Source organism: Lepisosteus platostomus, chromosome 6, assembly GCF_059453375.1.
Source record: "Lepisosteus platostomus isolate fLepPlt1 chromosome 6, fLepPlt1.hap1, whole genome shotgun sequence".
Lineage (NCBI taxonomy): Eukaryota > Metazoa > Chordata > Actinopteri > Semionotiformes > Lepisosteidae > Lepisosteus > Lepisosteus platostomus.
The window spans coordinates 64,368,708-64,389,511 of NC_142616.1; the positions used below are offsets into that span (position 1 = coordinate 64,368,708).

Here is a 20,804-nt window from a genome sequence, read left to right on the forward strand (position 1 = left end):
TCACATAATTTCTCTAAACCACAGCAGAAGGAAATGTTAAACCCTCAGTTACACAATGCTAGTTTTACTTTAACCAAAGCTATTTGGGCAGCTGGGTCTTTTTTTATGCAAGTGTCTGTTGATGCAAAGTAGCAGAATGTTTTGTAGTGATTATTTCGGGAGCTAAAGTCTTTTCCATCAATTGAAATGAAATTCCTCTTGACATTCCCCTTTACAATCGGAAAGCCTTTGCCTTCTTAGACAAAATAAATAGCATCTGAAAGTTATCTGGTTTTGCATAGTTAACATTTTGCTAATGGGTAGCCAAGATTCTCTCAGCAGCTCTGCTACATTTTCTAAAGCCCACTGGCGTTGTTGTAGCAACTGGTGGCTGATCTGTGAATAAAGCAGATGTCACCGTGTCAGGATGAAAAAAGAGCAATCTATCACCAGCTGACTACCACTCCTTCAGCCCAAGCAAGTCATCAACATGACAGTCTCGGCACAGCACTCATCAATTAAAGTTATAATGTTTTTTTTTTTTAAATGCAATTATCAAAATCTATAAATGTGGAAATGTGGAACATTTTGTACTTAGCTTTTCTGTTTTCCAACCATGAAACCCAACACTAACAGTTTTCCTATTATACAACCTTGTGGCGTTTTGTTCTTTCCGGTGATAAACGTTTAGAATTCCCTTTTTGTACATTTTATTTGTGTGGTATTAACTGTATACCTATAAGTGGTCTATATTAATTGTTTTCCATTTTAGAGGAATTTGGAAGCTATTTAAGAACATACAGGAGGTCTCCCTTCCTGCAGCAAATATTTAGAAATGAAAAGTGTGTCTTTATAAGTATCATCACCGACTCAATCTCGATTTATCCAAGTCTGTAACATAAAAGTTTGAAAAAGACCATTTGGTAAAACAAACACCAAGTGGTAGAAATTACAAAAAAAATCCAAACTTCCATCTGTTTCCTAAAATGTATTTAAGTTAATATCACTGGAAGTCCTGCTGTTGTGTTAATTTAGTGTGCAGAAAGCTGTTGAATCTGTTTTTAAAATCCTTTTAAATTTATGTTTATATTCTTATGATTTCCTCTGAAAATACGTAATTATTTGCTGGACCATCTTCAGCACATGAATAATTAGATAAAGCTAACCACTGTTTTTTAATATAAAACTGAAAGCCATGACAGATTCAAGAGAAAATTCACTGATCTTTAATCTTTGATCTGATTTGTGTACTTATGATTCCCTCTGAAAGTAGACAAATTTTAACTACTGGGGCGACAAACGTCAACATTTTCATCACATGGATAATTACATCATGCTAAATCCCATTTTTTAAATAAAGCCCCAAACACGAACAAATTACAAAGTAATATTGTTTTTGAACTCTGGAGCTGATTGGTTTTAAGCTGAAGATCAATGACACTCAGACTTCGAGAAGGCAAGAGTGTGACAAAATTGCACTCAGCGGTAAATGGTCAGTTGAATTCATGGCTTCTCTGATGTGGATTATAAATAAGGTGTCCCCCTTTTAATATGCAAAAGAAACATTATCTACTTCCAAATATTCTTTATAAAATAAAAGACAGATCAGTGCTCATTGTTGTTTGGTCAGCCTCAATCATTCTCATATCTCATTTGGGAGAATTGGACAATAGATGTCATGTTAGTTTTCACAGTCAGAGCCTACCCTATGACAATGACAAAATTAAATTTGACAGCACCACAATGTGAAGATTTACCTCACAGCACACACAGCACATTTGCCAGTCATAACGGCACAGTTTAATGAGTGGTGAACCCAGGAAGCTGTTCCAGATTTTTTTTCTTTCTTTCTCTGAATGGGATAAATGAATAACCAGTTAATACCAATCAGGAATTGAAGCCATATAACCAAACTGTTACATACCCTGTTTTTGTCTGAAATGCAGTAAGCAAGCCAGTTTGCATGCACATTCAGAAGCAGCTAACGTGAGGAACATTTGTTGTGCATTCTGACAAAATCTGTTACATTTAACTGAAGAGTCCCTTTTTCTGATATAATCAAGGAATCAGCTATATTATTTTGTTAAAAAAAACACAGCTGACAATTATAGCTTTTATGTCCATTTGCAGGGGAAAAAGTAAAGGGATATGGAGTTATACAAGCAGAAATAGTATAAATAAAATATTCATATAAAAATAGTCTCTTACAAAATATATTCTCTTGACCATGGTTAATTTTTCCACATGAAGGAAATTTGTCTGGAGTATCAACTTTGTTTATAGTTTTACTTGAAAAACTAGACAATGGGTAACTTCTATCAATTACCAAAGTCAGTATAGTGGCTTATAAAACAGAAATAAGAGGCAGTTTGATTTTCCAGACAACTAGCAGCAAACAGCAGGGAAACAAAAATATCACAAAAAAAATCTATTTTCAGCTTGGCTTTGCAGGAAACAATACAATATGCTTCTCCGCAAAGTATATCAGTGGTATCATAAGAAGTCCTGTTATTTACAGCTCCAGTGTTTCTTGCTTGTGTTTTTTTTCTGCATCTACAAACAAAAATAGCAAATCCTCCACAAGGAAATCCTATTATTTACTTTCCATGTAGAACAGTCCCATACAAAATCAGTAGTTTATTAAATAAATTAATATTAGTTTTTTTTTAAATCTAAATAAACTGTTAAATATTGCAATTACTGTTTCATTTTATATTATGGCAAAATGTCCCCAAAGTCCTCAGCACAATTCCTCCAAATCTAGGTAATGAATAGTGGTACACAGGTTTCAGAACAATGATCCGGTGTGTGGGAGAAGAGAACTTATAGCAGGCAATCCAGTGGTGATCCAAACCGCCAAACAGAATAGAAGACTTTCACGATTGCAGAAACCTCCATCTGCATAATCCACACTGAAAGCATGCAAAGGACAATGCTGACCCTGTCTGTCTGTTCCCTTCAAAGGTTTGTCTCCCACTAGGCAAACCTCTACCAACAGGTCTTTTTAAATTCTAGCAGGAGAACATTGCCCTTCTCCTGGTTGATGTTAGAAGCCCTTGTTGTTCTGAATAAGGGGGAGAATATATTCTGTCTTCGGGGTCACGGCTCTTTTTCCTTTTGTGTTTCTCAGTGTCATTTTTCTTTATACAGCCCTGCACAGACCGGGCAGTACTGCAGGCATTCCCAGTTGCTTTTCCATCCGGATCGAAAGGAACACTTAGCCGCTGGTAGGAATCATGTGCAAATGAAGTGTAATTTCTTTTTCTTTTTCCCGAGAAAAATAATTCTCGTGTGCACACATATAGCGATGTGTGTGTGTGTGTGTGTGTATCATATAAATAGTTCATTTACAGGTGTACACCTCTGTTCTTTCACTGCAAGTGTTGCATTTGACATAGCAGCACCACAGGAACTTACAGTTGCACTGCCACACTCTTGAGTACTGGTGTGTGTTATAGCCTCGTCCACAGCACATCAGATCGCAGGCATTGGCCTGCAGTGCTGTTTTGTTACATATTCGGCCTTGAGTTCCCACACTGCCTGTCACAGGGTCCTCCTCACAGTAGTTTGGTGATTTATCAATGTAAACCAAGTCTGTATCCATGGGCTTGCGGTAGGAGAGTGGCTTTTTTATTTTCAGGAAAGTGGGCCGCTTGTTCCTGCTGGCTCTCACTGGCTCCACATGGACTGCTTGGTTGTATTTTTCCTTGAGGATGTATCCCAGCTCGCGGAACTTGGGAAGTGTTGTCCAGCACGTTTTCGTCGTGCAGGACCCAGAAACTCCGTGACACTTGCATTCCAATCGCATGTTTTTTTCAAGGATCTAAAAAAAGACAGCAAAGAAAGAAAATGAATGGGGTGTTTCTGTTAAGGAACAGTATGTCACAGCTTTAAAATGAGAAAAAAAGAACAGAATCCTATTCGTTGAATGAGGGTATTAGTAAGAAGTATGTGAGAGCTATTGGTTTTCAAATTTAACAAGCATTGACAAGTAAACTGTTTACTTGGTTATTTACTACAGAACAGTTGTTAAAGTACCTATTTTTAGTTTTAATTAGTTACAAACACCCAGCTAAATAGCTGACTTTTAGTGTCTAAAAATATTTTTAGATATTTCAAAATTAAGTAGCATTTTTTTCAGCATTTTCCCCTGGTACTCGTCCTGTGATGATGTGACCTTAACCCTCAACAACCCTATTTGCAGGACACACCCCAACCACAACCCTCCTATGCTATGACCTGCTGTGTGACAAATATCACAGATTATTATGAATACTTATGTAACTGTAATGTTTCTTGGAACAATAGCCGTAAACAATTATGAACGCTGTCATGGCAACATACATTGTCTCTATGAATGTGTGATGCTGATGACTGAAGGCCTCATCTAAAGGAAGCATGACTGAAAATTCCAATGCAAAATCTGAGAGTGACTAGCTTCAGTAGCACCCAGTTATGAATTGGCTTCATTACTCTGTTCTCTTCCCCACTGAGAGCTGGTGTGTGGTTAGCGTCCTGGCACACTATAGCTGCCGTCGCATCATCCAGGTGGGGCTGTACATTGGTGGTTGTGGAGGAGAGTCCCCATTACCTGTAAAGCGCTTTGAGTGGAGTGTCCAGAAAAGCTCTATATAAGTGTAAGCAATTATTATTATGATGTACTTTTTATTACTTTAACAACTTTCTCTGACCAACACCCTCTCTCTTGCCGCTCCTTAAGTGAAAAAGTTAGGTGCTTTTAAGGAGTGGATGTTATAGATCCAAGCATTTTAAAGGGTTAGAAATGTAAAGTACAGGGGCTGTCATGTTGTGATCCACAAACACACATGGATTCACATGGTTGTTTTGGGTTTCAGGTCTGGCTGGAGAGTCAAAGACAGAGTTCAGCAGTGACCTAAGAGTGGTCATGGGTTAGAAATCAAAGTCAGTTGGGGTTAACTTCCCTTAGACACCAAGCATCATCTCTGTACACTCCTTCAGCAGAGATCACTGGCTGCTGAGCTCTAAAGTCACTAGTAGGGATGGTGTCTGAATTATTAACAAATGAGGAGAGGGTGTAGACATCAATACTGAGTTCTGCTTCCTCACATATAGTTAATAACTAAAATATCAGGCATTCCAGACTGACAGGATGAATAGAGAAAGAGGAGTATGATCAATCTTTAATTAATAAGAAACTATTATAGATTTAAAAAAGACTTGGTTCTAATTAGAGAAATCTAGCCCTAACATAACAGAGGGTTGAAAAGTCACGTATGTGTTTAGATAGAGTTGACAATTCAAAGGGAGAAAGATGAAAATCTAACTAAAAATTTCTCACAGAAGTCTTTAATGTTATATTCAATATTATACTCCCAACAGGATAGTCTATACTGTATGATTCTCAGTTGATATTGTTAGGTTATAATTTAAGATGTCATAATAACTATACCAGTACCAGCAAAATATCAGAGTACGATATAAATGAATCAGTGCCGCACAAACCAGAAAGAGTTTTTCTTTAGCTGGTTGGGTGAAAATAAACCCTTCATTTGCTCTGTTCTGTATTCTGTATAGTGAAATACAAGACCCTGAAAAAATGTAATTAAAATGGGAATAAAGAGACACAAACAGAGCAGAAGAAAGATAAGAGGGGTCTTGCTCAGACAGTAGAGAAAAGGGGCTTCTGCTTTGGCTAAAGCAGAGCAGCAGGGATCACCAAACCAAAATTAATTTCTGGAATTAAGCCCTGTAACCCATTTAGAAAATCGTTTCCATTTATTTCGAACAGACACATGATAAGACTTGAGTCAATAAGTACTGTATACTGCAAATGAGAGAAAATGCTAAAAATCTGGAGGACCAAAAAAGAGTCAGTCTTTGAACAGGACCAGAACATGTGCAAGAGCATGCAAGAGCATGATGTCATCTCTTGCTGGCTGGATTTACACCTGGATATATCCTAGCGATCTGGCTTTGTTAATTGTTTCCTTAGTGTGTCTCCAGTTTGCCTTGTGCACCTTCTGATAATTGGCATGGTTAAGTCCTTTCAGTTAATGGAATCATTGCTTAAGTTAAATAAGTATTCTGAGGAGATGCAACAGCAGGCAGTCATACAGAAAATAACAAGACAGACTGCCAGAAAGAGCTGACAGTGCAGATATACACTAATTCCTTCATATTGACAATAAGGGAGAAATAAAGTAACTGTAGCAGGAGTCTTCAGTTTAAAAAAAAAATTACTTTAAATGATTACCAAAAGTGTTTAGATTTGAAAGAGGCCACTCTGTCAAAGCACTGTACCACACAGCGCAGAGTATTACAAAATGGAATATTTGAAAACAAGTAATTAACTGATAAAAGATCTGTAGTCAGCACCAGGATATATTATCAACAGTTTCCTCTATGAACACTCAAGTGTCTGGAAATGTCTTCTGTAACCGGTGATAAGTATTAAGAAACAAACGGTCTCTACCCAACTTCCCAGTCCTCCCACTCTCCTGTACTGTACACAAACCCTCTCATTCAGAATTCCATTTTTTGGGGGTCTGGATCATGAACAGACCATTAAAAAGATGTTTAGCGCTAAGTGAAAGAGAAATAGCCAGGAAAGGCATCAATTTATGGGGAAATAATAAATCTTATGCATAGGTTTTAGGATAGCTTCATCAGATAGCTGTGTTCAATTAAACTTTTTTACACCAGGGAGACACATAGGTTAGTAAAAGCACATCGTGCAGATTCCTTGGCCTGTGGAATATGTGTCTACAAGCTAAGTATTCCAGCTTATTTTTGAAATAGTTTTACAGGTTGAGACAAAGGTTTTTAAACATTCCAAGTGAAGAATGCAAAAGTTCTTAAACTCAATGTGCCAGGTTATGGTTTGCTTGCTTCGCGCTTTAAACCACAAAGGAAAGAGAGGGTTGTAAATGAAAACAGAAACACAAAGATTACGCACACATAAATATTAAGCACATGCAAACTTTCTGTCACCCTGTAGCCACCTCCTGGCCACTTTTTGTTGAGTTTGTTTCTACCATGATGAACAATGTAATGCAGATCTCCAGCCATGAGGTAGTGCAAGCATCAATCAAGGGTGTAAAAAATAAGGACAGACATTCTTTGCTATGCAAAGACTGGGAGCCTAGCAAAACAGACGTAATAGATCTGAAATAAACAGAGTGAGAAAGACATTCACAGAGTGCCTAAAAACAATAGCCCTGTGTACACTGTACACAGATAAAGAAAAGGCATCACGTTTCAGCTTTCCATGTGTAGTTTAGATTATCCACATCTTTCACCATGCAATAGAGCTTGTCTGTAGAGAGATATTACATAAGATATTAAACAGTCTTAACTCTTCCTTTTTCATCTTTGATGTCCTTGGTTTAAGTAGCTTGGCTTTGGAGTGAGCATTACATTTTAAGAACAAGGTTTCTGTGTTTTTCTTTCAAGGCTTAGTCTTTTGGGCAGAAAAAAGACAACAGCAGGTTGTGGACATTATGCCAAAGATGCTAATTAAGTAACTAAACACCATTAAAACAGTCCTTTCTTTGTGCTGTAAAGGGTAATAATTGAAATTATGTTTAGAAAGGTCATAAAAGTATCAGCACTTGCAGTTCAAGGTATTTAACTGTTATATTATGATCACATATTCAGTGAAACTACAAATCAATTTTGGGAACGCCACCTTGATTGTATACTGTGCAAAACAAAGGTCAGAAAAGTGGTTATGTTTGACTTAAGAAGTCCATTGCAAGAACTTTGACTTTCGTCCATTTGTAAATAAAATGAAAGAACTGTTAATTGCTACGGTTAAATGTTTGCTGGACATTTTGAGACTTGAGTAGCAATTCACATGCCTTGTGCGGTAGGCACAAAATCAGCATTAATGTTTACTGACATGCTGTCTACCCCAGCTAAATTTAAACATCTCTTCCAAATACTAGATCACAGAACTAGACTAGATTCCAAATACTAGCCATTTCCTGTTTTGAAAGTAAAATAACAAAAATGTTTTATCAGCAACGATAAAATCCACCAAGGTGTTTCACACTGAAAACTTCACTAAGAGCTACTTCAAAACCAGCTGGAGACTGAGCACAAGAAATTGGCACAGCAGTCCATTATTGTATTGCTTGACACTGTGAAGTATAGATTCACTAGGTTGCATTCAGTAACTGCTACTAAAGAATTGTAAATACAAAAGACTCTATCCTACTTGATTTAAACATATATGCAGTGTCTTTGGGGTGAAATGTTGTATATTTTTACTTAAGCACTGTTACCTTTTAGCTTTTTTTCAAATATCTTTTACACGTTAGTTGCACATTTCTACATTGTTTTTTGTTCATTTTATAATTCACAAAAGAAAACCTATTCAGGGCATTTAGAACTGGCCCCCACAATCACTATCAATCACAATCACTATCACAATCAGATCAGCTATACTGTGACTAAAAACTACTGACAGCCTTTGTTTTCCTGTATTAGATCTGGGTGAATAAAATGAACTCCAGCACACTGCCATTAATTTGATTAGCATAAATAAGAACTATTCAATAAAGAGGCCCCTTTCTGCAAGAACGAAATACAGAAAGGATGAGCCGCTGAATAGTTTGTACATTGAGAAGCAATTTACCTGTCTAGATAAAGGAGCATGCATTTAGTTGCACATAATGACCAGCACAAAATTCTTACTAAAAGTCTAAGTGGATTTTTTCTATGATAGGTGATACTACAGTAGATGTCTGAAGCAGCCCTCTGTGGATCACAGTGATAATGCCACCAGCTTAGATGTTTCTTTTCAATTCACTGGGTAGGAATCCTATAGTATCAGAGAAGCCTCACCCACTTTTTAATTATTCTCTTTTTTTCCCCGTTGTTGTCGTTTGAGTACCTAGACTTTCTGGAGACTAAAAGCAATTTTCAGCGGCTTGAAATGCATTGCAGAGCTTAATCTTGGTCGGGGTCCCATTCGCAGAAAAGCTTTTTTTCCCCTCTGTTATTGAAGTAATACCCCCATCAGAGGCATAGACTGTGTCACAGACCCCGCATACTAAGGGGAATACAGGTATAATCCAGGCAAGGTAGTACCTTTCACCTCTTCTGTGTCTTCTTGTGAAATTGCTACAGCATTCCTGTAGCATTAATACATATTTATTCAGGACATTGAATTAGATACAGCAAAGACCATGCACAAAGTGTCATTGATCTGTGAATGCAACAAAAGTAGCACCTAATATGCTTATTAACAACTTTGCACAATTTTCCAAGTTGTAAAAAGAACCTCACCTTCAGTCATTCAGTCCAAGTGTGTTACTATTTCACTAACTTCATATTCCATGCTTAAAACAGTTCTTTTTGCATATATAGATACAAGTTTAAAAAAATCCTTGGTACAAAATCAAAGACAGATCAGTTTTCAAGACACACTGCCACACTGGAAAGTACCATTAATGTATCACCAAACAAAAAAGCACAATTTTTACCCAGTTAAGGGAAGTACAATGATTTGTTTCCAGTCGAAGTAACAGGTTTGAAAGTATAACCTAGAATTGGCTGTTTCAGATCATTCTAAGCAGACACAAAAAAGGGAAAGAGTTAATTTTATTTACTCTGCTGTCTGCCTTCTCCATCTTATTTACACTTCCAAGCCTCACTTATCACGATTTTAGATTTTACTTGGCTCTATAAAAGACTTTGCTGTACCCTTTTACATTTTAATCCTCACCAGCATCGGCCAGGTAAATCTACCGGAGTCTCTGGGCTTTAACAGTCATGAATCTCTGAATGCTGCCAAAATCTACATACCAGCAGATAAAGGTCTGGCAGTTTACTATAAGTGGGAGAACTGAGAACCATCAACACCTCAAAGACAAATTTTCAAGGGTTTTATGTCACTGACTCACTTCACTCAACAATGGACTTTTTAAATGAGTCTTAGACATATAATTATTATAAGTATGGCTTTGTGCAAATTGACTAGTTTTTAAGATATAGACCTAATGATGCTTTTACCAATGCTACTGTACATGCAAGGATAATTGAGTCTTTTTGCTTTGCTGCAAAACTGTCTTTCTGTAAGCCTTATAGTTCCATGTTTTTCAAGTTGTATTTAATAATATAAACATATTACAAGGTCACACCACTGCATGGTGCACAGTACACTCCAGCATCATCAGTACTTTCCTCACAGAGGTTCAAGGTCATCGGGGCTTTTAATTATAGCACCAGAACCATAACCAGTCATGGGCTTCTTCACAGCCCTGAACTCTGGCAATCCATAAAGCTGCTACTTCTACAGCAGCTCTTCCTGAAAGCTTCCTTTCATTTCATAAAAGAAAACCTGTTTAATCTCTAACTGACTGTTATACCCTTAAACTTAATAAGAGGCCCAGATCCTTGGCAAATTTTATCAGCTGGAAAGCATGCTAAAGAACAGGGATTATAAATCACAATGCCAAGGTTACTTAGCTAATTCCTGCATTTATTAACCCCCTCCATCGATGGACATACTGTTTTCTGATATTAAGCAGTTGTCTAGCTAGATGCGTCCTGCTTCTGTTCTTTTGCTTCACAAGCTATATAGTGGTATATGGTATAGGCATACACAGTGATTACAAATGTGAAGTTTCACTGCATGAGATGTAAAGTGCCCTCTTATGCTGCACTTTGGCAAGATCCTTTTTGAGAAGATTTTATAGTTGCACGTGTGACTGGCAATACCACTGAAACACAGATCGCTACGCTTTCTGTCCCGTTGGATGTGCTGAATATTTACCTTGCGTCCCGCTTCGTTGTTATGCAGGTTCATGAGTGTTCTGGCGTTCTGTTTAATCTCCCTGGCGTCCACAAACACCTTGGAGAACCCCAGGCCGTAGCGGATGTCGGCAGAGCAACCCCCCCACTTCCAGCCCTCCTCCTGGTTGTAGAAGCCCTGCTTCTCTTTGTCACAGCCGCAGTCGCTCAGGTTGCCCTGGGTGCAGGCCGCGGTGATGGCGTGGGCGATGCCAGCGGCGATGATGGCGTAGGTGAAGGCGGCCTCTTTACTGCCTGAAAAAAAAAAAAGAAGAAAATAAAAAATTGCTTAGTAGCTGACAGCAGGTTCCAATGTTTCATACATTGTCTACCCTCCTAACATACCTGACATAGCTTTCCTTTAAACAGCAAGCAGAAATAATAAAATGCAATCCCTGTGCCAAGTTTTCCACATCTATCACACATGCTCAGCATGGATAAATGGCAACTCACATTCGTTTTCAGGGGAGTAATATGCAACACAAGCTCCATAATGAAGACGTGCTGGAGGTTTTGTGGATAATGGCCTATAACGTTAAATGGGCTTCTCATATGCAATTAATAAAGAATTAATGTGATTAAGTCTAATTTTTTTTCTTTTAATTCAGGGAGGCCAGACAGGGTAAGGCTCTCAACTGTGATTATAAATAAAGCATACATAAATGAGCCCTGGCTATAAAACACTGACAAATCAGAGCATTCCATCTATTGTGCTCGAATCATATTTCATAAGAAAGCAGCAAGTAGGTGAATCACTTTAAAGACAGGCTACTACAAAAGGAAGGAAAAGTCATCCTATTGAATGAGCACAATAAGGATAAGTTTACTCAAGAGACAATAGAATGGAAAAGACAGGGTTATGTGTTTAGACTTAAGTTTGGCCTGCATCCCAGGTTCCGTCCCATAAGAACACCACCCTTCAGAGGTGAGAAACACACAGGAGCTGAAACTCCAAGGTACAGTGACCACTTGCCACCAGTCTTTCGACCTGCCCACTGGGAAGAGCAGGGACAGAGATTGTATCAACAGATATGATGAAAAGAGGGAATTGCTTTAAATTTAAATCAGGTTAATATTCAGATAGATGCATTGAAAGATGCTGTGTCAAGGATCATAAGAGTCGTATTGTTACCTGTCCTGTTTTTGTAAAAAATGAACAGAGATTCAGAAGTTTTAGGTATATTTTTGGTCGACTGGTTGTTTTTTTCCCTTTGGGGCAGGGCTATCAGTTAAAAGTCTGATGACCCACATTTTCCAGCTTAAGCCTGGATTACAACAGACTCTTTTTTATCAGTATAGAGTTGTCACAGCCCACCCTCAACCCTAACCCTCCTGGTGTCATACCTAACTGATCTGGAGAATTTAGGAATTTTGTCCTGACTGTGGAACTGGTGTAACTTACAACAAATCTGTCCCAGAATGAGCAAGCCTGAAAGTAGACTTACTGAGTAAGTTGAAAAGCATCAGGTTTCATATAACCCACGGTGATTTGTCAAACAAAGGTGGAACCTTGACACTGATCCCTAATTAAGCATTAAGTCTCTTCCTTGTGATTTTTTTTAGCTCATCACTCAAACCTGTGGTATCTTTCAGTTAACTAATTTTCAGTTAGTTCACACAACAATCAATTGCCCTAATAAATGTTTAAAATGCTTCAGATAGTATTTTGAGATAAAACATAAAAATAAAAAATATATAAAAGCCCTAGTTTAAGGAGAATTCATTCCATCTTGCTCATTGGTAGGCATAAGGGGATCATGCTCAATGCATCATCCTTGAACTGGAGTTTTGTTGTACTCAGACACTGGAGTGTTAATGCTATTTGCATTTGCAATTTGCTTTCAATGTGTAATTGTGACACCATGTATATGAAGAAAAAACACATTTATTCTTAAACTTGAATTTAATTGATAGTAACTCTCATTATTATAACATTGCATAAATGCAGTATTGAGATTTTTTTCTTGCATCTGTGAAGTTGCTTCGATTCAAATGAAAGTAACTTCTTTCGTATATCAGATTTACCTTATCTTTCTGTGTTATAAAACAAAAAATATCTGACAGAGTGTTACGAGAGATAAGGGTGTTTCAAGCACCACACTGCAAACTCGGCATTCTGTATGTGTATTCCTTCCAGTGTGGATATGTTTTACACCTTAAAATTATTACTAAGTTTGGGACAGCCAACCAAAACATTTTTTTCCCAGCTGATGTATTTGGATGGCTTACACCCAGGAGTCAACCACTCCAGGAGTCAAGGATAAGACTTAGCCTGAAAACACTTATTGATCTTTTTGGTCTCTCCAGTGCTGTGTGCACCCTTCAGGAAGGAACTCCTCAGGATCCTGCATTTTTTGTTCACTTATTTGCACTTCCAATTAATCATTAATATACAGAGATAAGTTTGACAAATTCTCTGATATATTAAACACACAATTCAGCAGCAGTGATTTCCAGGTACTGTTAGTATCTTCATTGAAACCATTTTTATCTGGGCATTTCACTGAATTCCCATTGCTTTTTCCATAAAAACAATATAAATGGTGCTCTATGTTATTATATGTACTTAATGCATTTTCTTTCATATGTAGGTCTACAAATGACAGCAGTAAAGTAATAGACAGGAAACCAGGAGGCAAAAGGCTTAAGGAAAAGGACTTAGAACGCAAAGACTCCAAATTCAAGCCCTGTCTATGCCATTTAGTCACAGTACTGTACCTTAAGACAAGAGCTTATCCTGCAGATGAGATAAAAACTGAGATCCTGTTGTAAGTGCAGTTGTTAATACATAGTTCACCCCTTAAAAGTTTTAGATAGACCTATCTCCTAAATGAATAATTATTTTTTAATTAGTTGTGTTACAATAGGTGAACTTTTAAAACACAATAAATTGTAGGAACCCAGATATATCTGTACATGCGTATTATACTCCTATATTCCCTTGCATCTTTTGCTGCAAAGCTTATTTTTGTCTCACGGTTTCATTAAATAATCTTTTGTGTGTAACTCTTAAAGGTCTACAGCTAGAACTGTAACATTAAAAATCACTTTGCATGCTATTGGTTCACAGCTTGGGGCACTTGGAATGGTCTTTGCACCACAGTCTATAGCATTCTGTTTGGGCACTTCACTGTAAACACTGCTGTTTAAAAACTCCTGTGAATATGATGATCAACCACACACCAGGAGGGAACTACCTACTGTATCCCTTGCTAGCTGAAAGTTCATAAAGAATGGCACCTGTTAGCAAGCTCTCCGCCACAAGCCAGGTGAGTGACTGGGAGGATGCCAAGTTGTGCCAGAACAAGACAATGAAAGCATCAATATACAACTGACAACTGACATTTTGTTGTTTTTAAAACTGTCCGAAAAGTTTTTAAAAAGTCATACTTAGGGTAAAAGATTCCCCTGGAGGATTATATGTGCTGTATAAGATGTGTTCAGGTTATCAAGTTATTTTTATTTTTAGACTAAAATCTTTATTCTTTTCTTCTAACTTTAAGCAATGTTTCTCCCACTGAGCTAAACGGAGATTTAAATATTCAAATACTGTAATATGTACTGTATACATATATATGAATGGTTAAAAAACAAAAAAAGATTAACTGTTTTGAATCACTTATGACAAAACCTAATTATTCCAGTTTGTTGTGATGTAAACATAAAAGTTTTCGCTTATCCTTCTTGCAACATTTTTAAAAGATTACTTTTTAATATACCATAAGGTACATACTTAGAAATGTGATAATTCTAACTACAACTTCACTATTCATAAACTGTTCAAAAACAAAAATGATAACCTTGTCACTGCTCCACTTCCCCTGAAGCCAAAGTATGTGCTAACCTGTTTTTGATAAACATCTTGGACTGGTGCCCTTTCAATTTAAAAAAAATGCCATTTTTAAGCATCAATTATGAAGTTTTTTTATGGATTGAATGGGAAGAAGGCCAAAAAACAAGGTGTGCCTATAGACGTGATCTCTGGTTGCTTTAAAATGGTGAAAAATGCAGAACCTCATATTAGGAAAACTTGCATATTTCTAGTTCCATTGAATGCAAACGGTATCCTCATTTAAACCACGATCCACTGAAAACATAAACTACTGATAAAAAATGCTATAAACCTTCTGTGTTATGATAAGTGTCTCGACACTTTCTGGAATATCAAAATCTGGAGCTTAAAAGAATTAGGCTGCTTAGAAACTCCTCTTGCCAGCTCTGCAATGCAAAAGGTAAATTTATAAACCAAAGACAGTGTGCTTGTTGGGACCTGAGGCTTTTCTGCTGAAAGGAAAAAAAGGTTTTTTGAACACACAGGGTGGCAGAAATTAAATCAAAAAGGTTACTCCCTTCATAAAACCAGGCACAGTATAGAAGCCCAATAAACTGAATTACAAGGGTTCCCTTACATGGCAGACATGCTTTTCAGAAATTAACCCATCAGCATTTTTATAAGCTTTTTTTAATTGTTGGACCAATCGGTGTTTCCCTAACCCAGGGATATATTCCACCAGCAGTAGAGTAGCTCTGTAAGTGCTTGTGTGCCTTCAAGCTCCAACAACATCTCCAGCATGAGCTATAGACAAACCACAGTAAAGAAGCATTGATCCCAAGCTTTCCATTCATGGTCACAAATCATGCCCGGGGAGAGCTAGATGAACCAGTTCTCTTCAGCTTCGCTGTGTATAGTAAAAGAATGACATAACCAATAGGACCACTGGTCTTCTATGCTGGTGTTTATGTAAAGACTCCAGCATAGAACTTCAGAAGACTTCACCAGTGTCAAGAGACTCCCCAGTCACAGCCTAGACAGTGACACACCACCCACTCCCTCCTTTTGTCATCATCTGCTAAACAGGAGAAAACTGCTCTGAAAGATGTCAGCATGACCTGCATCTGTAGTGAAGCTGACACAAATGTCATTAAATGAATGGTAATACGAAACAGCAATCTCTGTGTTTCTCCATGCCCTGTGACAAGAATGACAAGGTAATTGAAGGGTTTTCTCATTTTCATGCACAAAACACCTTGGGCTGCAAATTGTAATAAATGTTTTAATATGACACACTAATAAGCCAAATATGTATAACATTTGTACTCAATTAAGTAATTCATTGCAAGGTATTGTCCTGCTAAACCATCCAAAAAATCCATCTGAATGAGGGTGTGCTTAACATTCTGGATTGAGAAATCTCAATTTTTCCCCCCAAATCACCACAATCACCCCATTTTTTGTCCCAATTACTAAGAATCAAGACAAGAGTTCTAACTGAATTTGATGTCTCGAAGAGTGCTGTATCACCTTAAGAATCCGCTTCTCTTTATTTACAGAACTCTAGGATGCTTTTACCTACACTAAATTTAACTGTAATATAAAAACTAAACATTTCATTGCTGTTGCATTGTGCCGGGTCTCACTGTTCATCCTTTTCAGTAATTTTGGCTCTCTTATATTTCAAAAGAAGCAGAAGATACATATTAAAACTTGATCTACTATTTCTTTCTCACATAATAGGGTTGTGTGGGCAATGAAGTTCCCTCTAGCCATCTTTTGAAGGTCAATAGCCACTAGTCCTGCAGTATTTTCTCACCACCAAGTGTCCATTGACTTTGAAAACATCATCCAAGAAATGTCATCTAAACAGCAATTCATCAATGTGTCTGTGATTCAACACCACTGCTGAACCTCAAAAGAAACTCAAATATGCCTCAGGAAAAAGGATAGCATTACGGTAAAAAAATCAATGTTTTGTGTGTTTCTTTCTTTAGAATTTGCTTCTAAAAAACACATCATAAACACATCATATAACATCTATTCATGATAAATCCAAAAGACTAGTGCTAGCCCAGTGGATCGTGTATTACTTAGTTGAGATATCAATTCTGAAATCCCCAGAAAGATTAAAGATGTTCAGGAAGGAGAACATTAAAAACTTGTTTTGACAAAAATCACAACACAAGTAGAAGCAGACAGATGATTTTGTGCTTCTAAAGTGTTTAGGTGTTTAAAGGGATTGTGATAAGATAACACTTTCCCTCAGTAAATGTAGGCCACTGAAGAAGCGTGTGTTGCAATTTCCTAGTGTCTTTCTTCAATTAATTAAGCAGAAGGCAAAATCCATCTTTGACACCAGAGGCCATTTTATATTGTGAAAAGAGCAAGAAAATCTTCTAGCAGTTTTGTACTAATTTATAATTTATAATTGAAATATAGAAAAGGCTTTTGAAAATCTAAGTATTCAATTGTGGTCCTTGTTTAAGATTAAGTCTTAAGAATAAAACTGGGCACAGTTTAGTTACCTGTTCACTGTTCAAATATAGCAGAAATTCTCTCTTGTTTTCTCTTAGATTTCAAAATACAAAATCTATTACACGAATGAAACCTCATTTTGGTAACAATGTATATTTAAGATATGTTGTCCATTAAAATACAGAAATTTGAAGTACAACAGCAATAACTCATTGATTTTTTTTAACTATTGTAATTATTGTTTAAGATACTTTTTCACTTGTTTGTCCATTTTGCACGTTGAGAACATGCTTTTTCTGAGAAAGTGATTTGTTTTAATTAATGAGTTTAATAGCTTGCACCTTTGTTAAATGAAGTGACAATATAACAAATTAGAAAACATTGTGGTACCAAAATCACAAAAATGAAAATAACATTATTTCTGGTATATTTAAAAGCAGTTTGTTAATGGTTTCCAGATTAAGTCTGTTTTAACCATGTTGTTAGAGTAGATCTTGAAATCATCAGTACATGTTATGCTTCACACATTTTAAGCATAGGTGACTGACTCAAAGTGAGGTCATGACTTTAGTATTTGATCGTCTGATTTACATCGTCTGATGGAGAAAGGAGGAAATTGATAAAGAATTTTCTCGTTTTGTTGGTCTTATTAGTATTCTTTCATCACATTGATACAATACGTGCACTGTTGCTTTGGCTACCTTATCCATCCCTTAAATCGAAGAAAAATATTTATTATTAAGATGGGACAAAATATTTTGAACATATACTAATTAAAGGTCTACTACTACCACTTAGAGGGAATCATACTTTAGATAGAAGTACTGTATTTGTGAATTGATCGAATTTAATATTTTGACTTTAAATGTCTCTTCATTTGCACAATAAAGTTGTTATAGTCCCCACAAAAACGGTGTAAGGTCATTTGGGCTGTGTGTGCATTATAAAAGAGGGCTGCAATCCGTGCAGAAATCTGACAAAACGATCATGCAGATTGGAAACTAAACATCTACGTGTTCTCGGAAAGTATACATTTATGATCACTTGCCTAACGTGTGTGGTTTTTTTTTTAAGGAATGGTGTCATGACTCACGAGTGTCAGGTTTGGAGGAATAGATTTGTAACATACCCACTTTCAACTCTTTGCCAAAGACAGTTCGCTCTCCTAGCGCCGAGCAGTTCCAGCGGCCGTTTTTGAACTGGAATTGACATTCGTTGATGCCCATTTGTGCTCCTTCTCCGATCACTATGATGGCGTCAGGTCTGCTCTGACAGATAGTCCTCTGTCTCGGTGCCAAACCTGGAATCTTGTTACAAATGATACTTGCTCCCAAAGCCACCACTGAAGAGAAACCCCTAGGAAGGACAAAGGAAAAAATGAAAACCTAATTTAAGGATGTACCTGTGAACCTGTGCCATTTCTGGCAGCAGGCTAGTGCAAATGGTCTGACGGTGATTTTTTTTTTTGAAACACTGAAAAATAAGTTGGCTCACTCAGTAATTGGTCATTCAGCATATTTGTGCCGAGTACTTAGCTCACACACGTGTTTTTTTTTTAAAAGTGGCTTTTTTTCAGCTTTATTCTTTTTGTTTGAATGTTTCCCCCTTTCAACCACCAATGTTAACATTGCAGTATCATCTCGGCAAACGCGATCAGATGCAACAGCACGGCGCGGCGAAGGTTTGATTGCGTATTGCGGATCTGCTCCACTGTGGCGTTATAGAAGAATGACGTTTCAAGGACTAGACCGTTGAGACTTAATGCCGAGACATGAAAACACCAGCCTTCCCCTATCACTTTCTCTAGAATTAAAACACAGATAAAGAAATCTGAGATCTTTGCCCAAACGTGACAGCACTTCCTGAAGAAGGTATGTTGTAAAACTACCTTTGCACAGCCTGTAATGGTGATACACGCACCTATCCCCAGATTTCTTACAAAAACTTTAAGATTTGCAAAGAAAAGGGTAAAATGCAAAACACTTTAATATCTGCTAAGAAAATAGTAAAAATACAAGAAACAACCAATTGATGGCTTCGAGAATTTGTCATGTCTTTTATTCTATTAATCTGGAATGATCAGCTAAGAAATGGTCATTTAAAATCACGTTTCTGTGTCAATAATGAAATACTTGCTAATTCTGTCAGCAATGCTACGCATTGTTACAATTCACTAATTACAATATGAATTCTTATAACTATTCGCTGCAAATGTTGAATTCATTCATTCCAAGCGCTTATTTTGCTTTTTGTTTATAACGAAACGTTTGCAGTTATTCAATAATAGGTCATATGAACTAAATTAAACTTTAGAGGAGAGACGTAAGTAAAAAAAAATAATAGTTGTTCTATAGCTGTCCATAAATTGATCCATTTTTATCAAAAAAATAAGTTCCCATGAAGTCACATAGTGCATTTTATATATCCCCTGTATCACAAAAATGAAAAGTAATCAACTTTTACTTAAGACATTTTCCGTTTTTTGTCTTTTATGTGAATACTTTAAACTCTTCAAATACAATAATTTACCAGTTATAATATTCCCAACCACCATAACCTTTCTGTTTTTCCCAGCAGAACCTTCCTCTCGCACAACCTTGCGCACTTCAGCATTATCAGGTCCCAACACGCTGAGATGAAGGAAAGATACTTACCCTATTTTGAGATACACAATCCCAAGACAAAGAAAAATATGGAAAATCCAGCGTCGCGTTTTCCTGTTCATCGTGTTTCCCCCTTTCTCTTTGATAGGTTTGCAAAAATAAAATAACCTTTACTAGGGGGGGGGGTTCTTGGTGGTGTTGCCCCCAGACGGACCAACTCCAGGACAAGTTTGCAGACAAAACGCAAGACCTCAGTGATAATTGTAAATTCCAGTGTAAAATCACTGCAGATGAATCCCGTAACTTCTCCGTGCGTCTCCCTTTCGACGTTTATTTGGTGTTAAGATGCATGTCACAGGTAGTTTCAGAGATGTAAGTGTTTTAGCATAGCCGGAGCAATCTCAAACACACAGTTCCTGCTCGTCAGTCAGGTTCTATATATCTACCTCATCTATCAGGGCGTGTTCTGAAGAGAAATAGAGCCCTTCTCTGGAGTGCCATAAATAATCCCAGATTGTGCATTCATCTGTTTATTAACGAGAGGTTACAGAGCGCAGGCATCTTCAAATTCTGTTACAAGGATAGTTGATCACAACTGCCTAAAAATATTCATCAGTTAAAAAATAATACAATTTATAACCAATACAGCGTTTTTAACAGAATTAAGTCTGGGCGTAAAGATTCAACCCAAATGTGTTTATGCTCATTTTCTCCTCATTGAAAAGGGTTAGCCCGGACTAAAACTACTCACTGACCCAGTTGAATATTGAACAAAACGAACGAAGAACATCATAGTCTGTTTCTTTGAAATCTGTTTCTTTGCTTTTGGGGGGAACGTTCACTGCGGTGTGTCATTTTTGTATGAATTTTTCTGTGTTGTGACTTTCTACCTGTGACTCGCGTGAAAGAAAAAGGAGACAAATTCAGAATCTTTGCTGGGCAAAGGAGACGTTCCTCCTTAAAACAGACACTGGCGTGAAGCACGCACTGTTCTTGTATCTCTGTGCGATATACAGCCGGTTTGATCTAATTTCCCCCTACTCAGTCGCTCCTCCTTTCTTGTGCACGACCACTTGTTTCACTTTTTAATTCAATTTCACATCTTTTACTCCACTGGTGCTGGAGCTCGGATCCAGGAATTATCACACCAATAATTATTTGACCAGCTAAATGCCACCATCTTCATAGCCCGG

General features: G+C 37.2%; 1 protein-coding gene across 2 annotated transcripts; it reads right to left on the reverse strand.

The window, feature by feature from the left end:
* Nucleotides 1–1,182: 1,182 nt before the first annotated feature.
* wnt7aa (wingless-type MMTV integration site family, member 7Aa) lies at nt 1,183–20,599 on the reverse strand. 2 transcript variants are annotated; one of them, XM_088636899.1, is made up of 4 exons: nt 19,663–20,599; nt 18,138–18,364; nt 10,742–11,013; nt 1,183–3,802 (listed from the first exon to the last, which is right to left on the reverse strand). In XM_088636899.1, exons 1-4 carry the CDS (start codon nt 19,731–19,733, stop codon nt 3,323–3,325), a joined length of 1,050 nt encoding a protein of 349 aa, XP_088493025.1. In that variant the 5' UTR covers nt 19,734–20,599; the 3' UTR covers nt 1,183–3,322. The 2 variants fall into 2 exon arrangements, with proteins under 2 accessions (XP_088493025.1, XP_088493026.1); XM_088636900.1 differs by lacking the exon at nt 19,663–20,599 and adding an exon at nt 18,503–18,807.
* Nucleotides 20,600–20,804: the final 205 nt, after the last annotated feature.